We start from the raw sequence: 12,557 nt of genomic DNA on the forward strand, positions 1-12,557 counted from the left end.
GTCAGAAAATAACAAACCTGAATCTTTAAACAACAAATGCACAATATAAACTCAGTGAAAAAGAAACATCCCTATTTCAGGACACTGTATTTTTTAAGATAATTTAGCAAAAATCCAAATAACTTTACAGATCTTTATTGTAAAGGGTTTAAACAATGTTTTCCATGCTGTTCAATAAACCATAAACAATAAATGAACATGCACCTGTGGAACAGCTTACAGATGGTAGGTAATTAAGGTCACAGTTATAAAAACTTAGGACACTAAAGAGACCTTTCTACTGACTCTGAAAAACACCAAAAGAAAGATGCCCAGGGTCCCTGTTCATCTGTGTGAACGTGTTTAGGCATGCTGCAGTGAGGCATGGGGACTGCAGATGTGGCCAGGGTAATAAATTGCAATGTCCGTACTGTGAGACGCCTAAGACAGCGCTACAGGGAGACAGGAAGGACAGCTGGTCCTTGCAGTTGCAGGCCACATGTAACAACACCTGCACAGGATCGGCACATCCGAATATCACACCTGCGGGACAGGTACAGGATGGCAACAACAACTGCCCGAGTTACACAAGGAACGCACAATCTGTTACTTTCAGTCATCAACGCCTTGTTGATGAGAGAGGTTAACACAGCATGGCCAGACTGGTTTCAAGTGACAAAGTCTAGGGTGACTCAGATAACTGCTCTGTACAATTGTGGTGAGAAGAATAGCATTTTAGAATGCTATTTTGTTTTGGCAGCACGAGATGGATATACACAATATTAGGCAGGTGGTTTTTAATGTTGTGGCTACATTTTATGTTGATGCGACAAAGCAATCAGAAATTAGCATTACAAAAATAATGAATCCTAGTGTACAATTCTAATTGTACATAAGAACTAATTACACATGCAAATACAACAATGACTAAAGGTATATTCTCTCTCCAAAGCATGCTGGCATGAGTAACAAAATCTCATTCAGTTCCATTCTGTGCCATTTGAGCCATCATTAAGTCTGATTCATGTACTTAGCACAACCTCCTGATGGCCATATGTAATTAGAATAAACGATCCTCTCAGCTCATATTTTGACTTCCACCTCTAGTTGCAGTGATGTGAATCCTAATACGATTGGTTTAGCATTCCATGATACTGGACAACATACTACATAATTTATGATAAAGCCGTCCGATCCAGGAAAGCAATGAGTTTGGGCCAGATTGCACATTGTGTTTTGTGTGGATTATCTAATGATCTATATCTATATATCCTATAACATTGTGTGTGGGCTTGTTTTAAAGATAAAGTTACAGTATATGATATTTTATGTTCTGTTTATTTTTCATGAATTTATAAGAAAAATGTGGCATGTAACATGTATGTCAAAGACATATACTTAGCTATTACGCATGTATATATGTCTGTGGGAGAAAAATAAGTAGTTTGTATTCTACTTTTCGAGAGCTTTCAAACGACATATGACACCTGCCGATGGGCCCATCTTAAAAGGGTTAAAACATAATGATTGTTCAAGTGTAAACCTTTGAAAACATTGTGCCTGGGTAAATAACCTTTGATCTTTGACCTTCATGTTTGATCTTGTTCACCTGTGGGCTGAACTCCCCGTCGCACAGTGAGTTTGACCTGGCCGTTCCGGGCTGCTCCATGCATCAGTTCTATGACATAACGGTGAGGTTTTCCTGCCACAGGGATTCCATCGACCGACATCAGCTCGTCCCCAGGCCGGAGACGCCCATCTTTATCTGCTGGGCTCTTCTCGATGATTGCACCAATCAGGATCTGTACAGGCACAGGGCTGTTACTATGGACCATAATAAGGCAGTACTGCTGGTCAAGTTAGTAAAGCAGCCTGGTATTTGTTGGTTAAGTTTGTCACCTAGTTGTTTTAGCTCAACTGGTACACCATAGTGCTTGCAAAAGCAGGGTTATGGACTCAATACCCAAGGAACATACATGCTGATAAAATGTATACATTGTATGCACTGTAAGTCACTTTAGATTCAAGTGTTTGTCCAGTAAACAATGTGTTTACTGGTTTAGAAATGTTAGTCATGGATTGTGACATCTATTAGAGTGAGTACACTGTCAGGAAGCTTTATTGTAAAAGTTGTACACCCACAGTACCTTCTTAACTAATATATATATACCCTTTAGGGACTGAAAAGACACTTAACGTACTATTATGCACCCTTTTGGGACAGATCAGGTACACATATGTTCCAATTGACATGTAAAGCATACAGTGGGTGTACCTTTGAGGGTACTGACCCAGTGACAAGCTGTTGTACCCCTAAAGGTACAATTTTGGTTAGCTCTGTCTTTGAAAGAATGTGTGTTAGTTCTAGAGTACGAGCCTTCTCCTGGGCCTCCGGACTCACAGGCTGTCCTGGTTCCTCCCCACCCAGAATCCTGAAGCCGAACCCGGATTTGTATCTGCGCAGATGTACCTCCACCTCATGGAACTCAGCCGCTGCACAGAGGAACATTGGTGACACATTTATCTCAGAATACATTAAAGCCATTTTGGGGACAATTTTGTCACTTTCGGTGAAACTATTCTGTACATATCCCACAAACGTCAGGTACTACTTTATAAAGGTCACTGGATGAAAAACAATTTTAGACTTTCAGACTTTTACTTTATTGAGTCTATGCAGAACTTTTTGTCAGTGTGTTACTCTTTTGGTTACAGATTTATTTTCTTACCTGAGGGGTCTTGAGGGAGGGCCATTCGAGGAAGTCCTGGCTCTGAGAGAGAGAGAGAGAGAGAGAGAGAGAGAGAGGGGGGGCAGCCCATAAATCCCAGCCTTTATCCACCAACATACACATACACACCTGGAAATACACTAACTATAATACTGTATCCAGATAACTTGACTCACTGCTAATATGATGCCAAATTTACAAAGCAATATAGGTAATATACAGTGGCCTAAACAGTATTTGGACACTTAACCCACGCTTCAAAAGTCAATGGAATGTAACTGAATTAGACCAAATTTTTAACCAATTGGAATGTGGCATTGGAAGCAAATAATGCTGAAGTTTTTCTCAGAACTAACTTCTCTTATCTCACTTATTAGTATTACTATTATTATTATTATGCAGCTGCTTTAAAACCAACTACTTTTTCAAATTCACACAGGTGTCCTTGTAGAGAAACCACAGATGAAGTTCATATAGTTCCTTTTTTAATATAAATTCACCTCCCTGCCCAGCAGGTGGCGATAACAACAAAGAATGTGTTTCGGCCAAAACAAAAGAAGAATAATGTGAAAGTGGAGATTTATAGTAAAAAAAGGATTAAATCTTGATTTGTTTCTCACCCACACCTATCATATAACTTCTGAAGATATGGATTTAACTACTGGAGTCATATGGATTATTTTTATGCTGCCTTTGCGCGCTTTTAGGACCTTCAATATTCTGCCCACCATTCACTTGCATTGTAAAGATATTACAGATATTTTTTGCTTGTGTTCAGCAAAGGAAAGAAAGTCATACACATCTGGGATGGCCAGAGGGTGAGTAAATGATGATAGAATTTAAACTATGGGGGTGAACTATTCCTTTAAGTTCCTGTCTCACAGCAGACAGGAACTAATATCGAGATCAGCATGAGGAGCACATTTCTGCCTAAAAACGGCCACACAGACCTTTTCTTAGCTTACTCATGTCTCTCAACCATGTATAACAAACTCTACAGGATGTATAATGTATTTATAATAATTCCAAGTGGAGCTTGGGCCTGATTCTAATTCTCAGAGAGACTCCAATCTTCAATCAATTTGCCAAATTCCTGCTGTCTCTCTGCTACAGCAGGCCAATATCTTGTATACTTAAGATCAGATAAACGTTACTCTTTTTATGTGTCCATTAAGATTCATAAATACCAGTAGGCAAGTTTTGTAAAGGCTTCTTGTGTTGTGACTAGTGAATGAGCTCGTTCAGGCCACATCCACATTTGAGGTAAACCGATATAACTCAATAAGTGCCGATAGTTGCGATAGAACTATCAGTTATCGGCAAAACTCTATGCCGATAGTTGCTATAGTATTTTTATTCCTCCATATTTCTCCTCCAGAGGATTCAACAGTTTGAACAACTTGGTTCTACAGTATAACAGCAGTCTCCAGAGTTTAAATACAAGTGTGGCGAGGAGGAGAGCATGGCTGGCCTGGCAGGTGCTGAATCAGCTGATCAGCGGGAGAGCGAGATAAGGCGTCCGGAGGCACTGGTTCGATAGAGAGAGATTCACATGGCTGCGTTGTGTGTGTCTTTTTGTGTTATGGTTTATGTTTGTTTATGTTGAGTTTTGCATTAAAACTTTATGTTGACTGTCCTCACCGCTGCCATTCACCAGGGGAGCAGCCACAGCTGTCTGCCTGGGGACGGAGGGGTCGCTGCGATCCGCCAGGGACCAGAGGACTCACTGCCATCCCCAATCAGACAGCTGTGACTGCTCCTTTGGTGGACGGAAGCAACGAGGACTCCGCGACAGCGCATCCCTCCTCCTTCCCGGGTTTCGGCACCACTGTAACAGTATAAGCAAGGAGGAGGCAGGAACCAGCAGAACAGTCAACATAAATAAGTAAGTGCATTTTGAGCTTGTTCAAAGTCCCATAGTCATAGTTTGCTCCAAATCTTATTTTTATACATTTTTTTGTTATTTTTGGTTGCACAATAAACTGCACCTTGGATTTGATTCATTTTGGACTCTTGTAGACTCTGTGTCTTTGATCATCATAGTAAGGAAAATCTAAGAAAAATTTTAACATTCTAAAAATCCCAAAATTCCAAAATCACAATAAAAAATGTTGTGTTTCCAAAACGCTCCATTACTGCATACTTTGGAAAACTATGACGTTAGGAAACTGAAAACTGAGTTTTCGAACTTAACAGATTCGCACGGGCTAGGAGTCTAGGTTAGATTTCAAAATTAAATTATAATGTATTTATTCTAATTTAAGAAAGTTTTGAAGTAGGTGTTTGAAACCAACACACAAAACCACTCCTAGAGAAAACCCATTTGTGTGTCTGGACTTTTCACTCAAAATTTTATACTTACTGAGATATAGCCCCTATGACAACTTCCCCACGTGACAACTCGCCCTGGACTTTCCTACATAAAATATCATCAAAAGGCTAAACAATATTAACATATTGTTTTTTTGCTATATCACCCAGCACTCAGCTACCTCGCTCGAATTTGAGCAATTCAATTGACTTGCCTTCCTGACAGCCTATCAACAACATCTACTGCATATACAAACATCTATAAAACATTAATAGTGTTATGATTGATTAGACTGAAAAATTCCTGTCGTTGTCAGTTTAGGAATTGACATTTCACAAAATGAGGCTATTTATGACTTTATAAAACATATTGCTCATGAAATAAGATCAGTTTCAGAAATAAATTGTGAGATGTAATCAGTCTTCAGGAGCTGAGCATATTCACCAGGGAGAGAAATTGAAATATAGAGAACTCTCACCACAACTTTTATTCACAGTGTTTCTTGGCTCCATAAATCTGTAGTTTGCAAACTATATCTTATGATGTGTCAAAATGATGTAGGAATGATGTATACAAGATGGATACAATGATCTGGCTTCCAAAAGACAAACAAACATTAAATTGGAGACCACTGTGGTAAAGTTTTTCTTTCATTTACAGTATGCAACATCATCTCTGCTGACAAGCCAAACATATCCCTTCCATAAACTATAGGTTTTAAGTAATAACATATAATAATGAATAAATAAATGTATTTTTGAATATATAAATAACCTATGGTTCTATTTACAATGCAAGTGAATATTTTTGTTGGTTCACTAAAACTTCTGAACATCCAGAAAGCTTCAGTGTCTTGTAACATCTCTAAATATGGCAAAGAGAGTGCCTGCATTAATAATGTAAAATGTTATACAACATGAAGTCAATGAACTTAAGGCCACTGGAGTTCACCCAGACAGTGGAGAGTAGATTTATGCATCTCATCGTGGAATAATTCCAATGTAGCAAGACACGACCACCCAAAAAAAAAAAAAATTACGGATAATTGAGGATAACCAGCATGGGGTGCGTCTCCTGTACAACTAGGTAACTCTGTTATACAACATGAAGCCAATGAACTTAAGGCCATTGGAGTTCACACCCAGACATTGGAGAGTAGGCTTATGTATCTCGTTGTGGAATAAAAACCAGCCTGGGTTACTGTACAACTAGGTAACGCGCTGCTTAATCACCATGCTATGATGCAACGTTGGAGGAATTAACTAGCTAGTCACGACTACCATAGTATGAATGTTGCACATCCATCGTGTGAACCACAATGGTTCAACAAGATAGAGCTGTTGATAATGAAGTTATGCTGGGGGTGGAGTAATAACTTCTGCAGATATCAAATTAAAATAGCTCATTTACACATACTCCAGAAAGATGTTTAATGTGCGAAAAATGCTGAAGACATGAAGGCGGCGTGCACTGTGTAATGCGACAGATGATTGCGCTGCAACAGTGGGGTTTCCCTTTACATCAGACTTTGGGATTCCCCCGGTGCACTTGAGCACATAAGCACATGTGCACTCAATGGTCAAAAACCTATAAGTACGCCACTTTAACGTTAACATGGACACATAAGCAGTGTTCACTGACAGAAGCCGTGTGTTTAAATGCTTTCTCTTGACAGGCTTTAATCCCTTAAATGGCTGCGCTTGCGTCTATGTGATGTTCCAGAATGGCGCTTTCTGCCAAATCCTGGATTATGCCGTTTTGTTAAGTGCAGATAAATGTGATCAAAGTCTTCATAGAATGTTATATATATATATATATATATAAACATAGAAAAACCTCAGCAAAGTCAAATGATGTTCACACAGCAAACTAACAAGGAACTATCAGGTGGAGAGCTGTAGTCCCAACCAAACAACTTTGCGATGTTGTTCGTTGGAACTACGGTTTAGGGAAACACCAAATCTTTGAAATATTGTCACGAACCCCGCTCCTCTGCCCCATCCCCGCTTCGTCGCACACACACTCACTCCCTCGACCTCACTCCCTCGCTCCGCCCCCTCGAGCTTTGCACACTCTTTTTGCTCGCTCGAGCCCTCACGCCCACTTTGCTCCTACTCGCCCACATGCTCGTAGGTTATCTCCCTTCCTCGAGTTTCTCACGCGTTTCCAATCCCCCAGAACATTATGACCACCTGCACTCGCGTCATCTGCACTCCTGCACATTAGTTTCACCTGCACTCGTCTCATCACCTATCATTGTTTACACCTGCACTCGCCCCTATATATTTCACAACCCGTTCGTCTCACTCCTGTTGGTTATTATTTAGTTTACCCCCCCTCGCTTTGCCAGCACTTGTGATCCTCTAGTTCCCCTGTCTTTTCCTCTCGCTAGTCCCGTCTAGTTCATGCTTGTTTCCTGGATTCGACCCTACGCTCCCCTTGACCACTCTCATCCGGATTTGCCCCTTTACCCTATTCTGATTCCCCAGCTTCGACCTTACTCTCCCGTTTACCACTCTTCTCTGGATTTGCCCTTTTTGTACTGTTGACTGCTTTATCGATTAAAGCAGTTTACTCTGACATTGTGACTGTCTCATCTTGTGTGTGTGTGTGCGCGACAGAATAACCAACCTATACAGAAGACAGTCACAATGTATTCCCCGGTGGATTTTCGCAGCTCACTAGAGCGGATGTTCACGGCACGTTCTGCACGAGGACCTACGGTTGGGAGACATGATCGAGCGCTCACGGCCCAGGGACAGCAGGTACGTGCGATTTTTGATTTATGTCACCCTGTTCTACCTGTGTCTGTCCCTGAGCCCGTTTATGCTCCCAACCCACCCCGAGCGCCGTAAGCCTTCAACCCCCTGAGAGGTTTGATGGCTCTTCGGACGCTTGCCAAGGGTTGTTTAAGCAGGGCAGCGGTTATAGAAAGGTAAACCCTGCCCTTAACTTTTTGGAGCCAGCGGCCCGACTCTTGGCTTTGCGTCAGGGGAGTCAACCCTTGGAGGCTTACGTGGTTGACTTTTGTGCCCTGGCTAACCAGGTGAACTTTGATGAGGTGGCTCTGAAAGACATTTTTCAATGTGGGCTGAATGAGCCAACCTCATCAGTTATGCCTGGTGGTCGCTGCTCCCTCAACCTGGCTCAGTTTATTGACCTCGCCCTACTGTACGCTGGTTCCTCGTTTACTGTGGGGGAGGCAGAAACTGAACCAGCGTTCCATACCACAGCCCCCGTCTTGAAGCCTACCACGGCCCCCGTCTTGAAGCCTACCACGGCCCCCGTCTTGAAGCCTGTCACGGCCCTCGTCCCGAAGCCTGTCACGGCCCTAGTCCCGAAGCCTGACACGGCCCTAGTCCCGAAGCCTTACACGGCCCTAGCCCCGAAGCCTGACACGGCCCTAGCCCCGAAGCCTGACACGGCCCCAGTCTCGAGGCCTGTCACGGCCCCAGTCCCGAAGCCTGTCACGGCCCTAGTCCCGAAGCCTGACATGGCCCCAGTCCCGAGGCCTGTCACGGCCCCAGTCCCGAAGCCTGGCACGGCCCAGCCCGAAGCTCACACGCCCCAGTCAGCCTGCCGCCCCAGTCCGACGCCAGCCGCAGCCAGCTGCCCATGCCCGCCACGGCCAGCGAGCCAGCGCCCATGCCCAGCCACGCCACGACGCCAAGCGAGCCAGCGCCCATGCCCACCACGGTCGGCGAGCCAGCGGCTGTAGCTTCGACCGTCCCCATGGCCACGTCCCCTGTTGGCCGAGGACGCAAGAGAAGGAAGAGGGCCCCTTCTCCCCAGTCTCGTCTTGTGCTCAAGACCGCAGAGGTTCCCTCAGAGTGTTCCACAGCTCTACCGATCTCTGCTCCGCCCTCAGAGTCTTCCACGGCTCTGCCGAGTTCTGCTCCGCCCTCAGAGTGTTCCACGGCTCTGCCGGGTTCTGCTCCACCCCCAGAGTCTTCCACGGCTCTGCCGGGTTCTGCTCCGCCCCCAGAGTCTTCCACGGCTCTGCCGGGTTCTGCTCCGCCCCCAGGGTCTTCCACGGCCCTGCCGGGTTCTGCTCCGCCCCCAGAGTCTTCCACGGCTCTGCCGGGTTCTGCTCCGCCCCCAGAGTCTTCCACGGCTCTGCCGGGTTCTGCTCCACCCCCAGAGTCTTCCACGGCTCTGCCGGGTTCTGCTCCGCCTCCAGAGTCTTCCACGGCTCCGCCAGCCTCTGCTCCGCTCTCAGAGTCTTCCACAGCTCTGCCAGCCTCTGCTCACCCCTCAGAGCCCTCACGGCCTCCGCCTCTCGACTCTCCCAAGGCTCCTCCTCCCAAGCCTCCCAGGGCTCTTCCTCTCGAGCCTCCTAAGGCTCCTCCTCTCGAGCCTCCCAGAGCTCTACCTCCCAAGCCCCCCAGGGTTCTGCCTTTCAGGTCTCTCGAGCGTCCCAGAGCTCTACCCCTCGAGCCTCCCAGAGCGCCGCCTGTCAAGCCTCTCAGGGCTTCTCCTCCCGAGTCTTTCAAGGCTCCTCCTCCCAAGCCTCCCAGGGCTCCTCCTCTCGAGCCTCTCAGGGCTTCTCCTCTCGAGTCTTTCAGGGCTCCCCCTCCCAAGCCTCTCAGGGCTTCTCCTCTCGAGTCTTTCAGGGCTCCAACCCTCAAGCCTCTCACGGCTTCGCCTCTCGAGTCTCTAAGGGCTCCTCCCCCCCTCAAGCCTCTCAGGGCTTCCCCTCTCGAGTCTTTCAGGGCTCCTCCTCCCCTCAAGCCTCTCAGGGCTCCGTCCCTCGAGTCTTTCATGGCTCCACCCCTCAAGCCTCTCACGGCTTCGCCTCTTGAGTCTCTCAGGGCTCCTCCCCCTCTCAAGCCTCTCAGGGCTTCCCCTCTCGAGTCTCTCAGAGCTCCTCCTCCCCTCAAGCCTCTCAGGGCTTCTCCTCTCGAGTCTTTCAGGGCTCCACCCCCTTCCAAGCCTCTCAGGGCTTCGTCTCTCGAGTCTTCCAGGGCTCCTCCTCCTCCCGAGCCTCTCGGGGCTCCGTCTCTTGAGTCTTTCATGGCTCCCCCCCTCGAGCCTCTCAAGCCTTCCAGGGCCCCACCTCTAGAGCCTCTCGAGTCTTCCACGACCTTTTTCCCCGAGCCTCTCACGGCTCTACTCCCAGAGACTCCAGAGCTTCCTAGGGCTCCGCCTCTCGAGCCTCCTACGGCTCCGCCTCCCGAGCCTCCTACGGCTCCGCCTCCCGAGCCTCCCATGGCTCCACCTCCCGAGCCCTCACGGCTCTGCTCCCAAAGACTCCAGAGCTTTCTATGGCTCCGCCTCTCGGGCCTCCTACGGATCTACCCCCCGAGACTACAGAGCCTGCCAGGTCGTCGCCTCGGGGACCTCCCACGGCGCCACATCCATTGGCTCCACCTCCTGAGCCTTCCAGGCCTCCGCCTCTAGAGCCTCCCACGGCGCCACCGTCATTGGCTCCACCTCCAGAGCCTTTCAGGCCTTCGCCCCTAAAGCCTCCTTCGGCTCCACCTCCAGAGCCTTCCAGAACCCCACCTCCAGAGCCGCCTACAGTGCCGCCTCTGATGGCACCGCCTTTCACGGCTCTTCCCTGGCACCCTGACCCTGTCCGGTGGCCCCCTGACACTCTCCCTGTCCTGTGGCCTCTTCCCTGGCCTCCTGATCCTGTTCCTGTCCGGTGGTCACCTTCCAGACCCCCGGACCCAGTCCCTGTCCTCCAGTCGCCTTCCAGACCCCCTGACCCAGCCTTTGCCCTATGGCTGCCCCCTAGATCTCCCGACCACCCGCCTGTCCGCTATGTTCCCCCTGACCTTGCCTTGAAACTGCCCATGGACTGTCTCACTTCCCTTTGTCTGACCCCGATCATCCTGCACCGCCTCCCGCGGCCGTCAGGAGCCGTCCTATTCAGAGGGGAGAGTACTGTCACGAACCCCGCTCCTCTGCCCCATCCCCACTTCGTCGCACACACACTCACTCCCTCGACCTCACTCCCTCGCTCCGCCCCCTCGAGCTTTGCACACTCTTTTTGCTCGCTCGAGCCCTCACGCCCACTTTGCTCCTACTCGCCCACATGCTCGTAGGTTATCTCCCTTCCTCGAGTTTCTCACGCGTTTCCAATCCCCCAGAACATTATGACCACCTGCACTCGCGTCATCTGCACTCCTGCACATTAGTTTCACCTGCACTCGTCTCATCACCTATCATTGTTTACACCTGCACTCGCCCCTATATATTTCACAACCCGTTCGTCTCACTCCTGTTGGTTATTGTTTAGTTTACCCCCCCTCGCTTTGCCAGCACTTGTGATCCTCTAGTTCCCCTGTCTTTTCCTCTCGCTAGTCCCGTCTAGTTCATGCTTGTTTCCCAGCTTCGACCCTACGCTCCCCTTGACCACTCTCATCCAGATTTGCCCCTTTACCCTATTCTGATTCCCCAGCTTCGACCTTACGCTCCCGTTTACCACTCTTCTCTGGATTTGCCCTTTTTGTACTGTTGACTGCTTTATCGATTAAAGCAGTTTACTCTGACATTGTGACTGTCTCGTCTTGTGTGTGTGTGTGCGCGACAACTATGTTGGTAATGATGGAATTTGCGGCCATAGTTGGCTAGCGATGATGCACCCTTGATCTCATGAAAATTCTGTGACTGTGGCGACATTCTTACTAAATGATATTGCATGGTTCCTTACATGCATCACAGCAGTTCCAAGTGAAATGTTCACTGTGTAGGACTCAAAGTGAGTTGACTTTTAAATCACCAAAACTACCTCCCTACCCTAAACCTAACCAATTGTGTCATAAGTAAAACAGGGTGAAAAGTAAGTGTTTATGAACTGATATTATTGCCTTATAGTAAATAAAATAAAAATAAATAAAAATGATTGTTGTTGTAAAAAATAAATAAAAATGATTAACCTCTATTGTTAATTTCACCAGGAAACTGCCACGATACATTCAACAAGCCACGTATAAATCAGTTAGCAAAAATGTAGGTATAGTAATGTGATTCTATCTAACCAATCTGGATTCACAACAACAGGTTGTGAGATACAACAATGAAAATACCCATTCATAAGTCTGAGATAGGAGATATAACTGTCGATGGAGACTTACAACATGTCCTAACTAGGCACAATGCAAGACATTTCCATCAACAATTTAGTCTGTCCACAATGAAAGTGGAAATTCTTCGCAATTCACAAACAATCAGAACATTTTTATCGTTTAATATACAGCTATACAGAGTGTGATTTTGGACCAATGAGATTTTCCCCTTGGTGGGGCTACCCAGCACAACGCCACAGAAATGGAAACCAACCATCCGACAAAATGACCTGCCACTCAGCGAGGCACTTACAGTGGAAGTGAATTGGCCAATTTTTGGAGGGTTTAAAGGCAAAAATGTGAAGCTATTAATTTTACAAAAGCATTTCCATTAATTCTTCAGTTAAAACTCGTTTGTAATTTGAGCCCTAAAGATGTTTTAATTGTCATTTTTTCAGTCGTTTTAGGGTTTTAAGGTTTACGGCATTATATCAACATGACATCGAAGTTCTAAAATTGGCTATA

At 46.6% G+C, this 12,557-nt stretch overlaps 1 protein-coding gene across 1 annotated transcript in view; it reads right to left on the reverse strand.

The window, feature by feature from the left end:
- The window catches only part of LOC127637422 (membrane-associated guanylate kinase, WW and PDZ domain-containing protein 2-like), a 283,966-nt gene that overhangs the window by 25,256 nt on the left and 246,153 nt on the right, over positions 1-12,557 (reverse strand). Inside the window, exons 13-15 of the mRNA XM_052118464.1 lie at positions 2,709-2,750; positions 2,381-2,472; positions 1,589-1,781 (exon numbers count right to left, since the gene is read on the reverse strand). Coding sequence (XP_051974424.1) covers positions 1,589-1,781; positions 2,381-2,472; positions 2,709-2,750 — 327 coding nt within the window. The remainder of the gene's footprint in view (positions 1-1,588; positions 1,782-2,380; positions 2,473-2,708; positions 2,751-12,557) is intronic.

This window comes from Xyrauchen texanus, chromosome 45 (genome assembly GCF_025860055.1).
Source record: "Xyrauchen texanus isolate HMW12.3.18 chromosome 45, RBS_HiC_50CHRs, whole genome shotgun sequence".
NCBI classification, from domain to species: domain Eukaryota; kingdom Metazoa; phylum Chordata; class Actinopteri; order Cypriniformes; family Catostomidae; genus Xyrauchen; species Xyrauchen texanus.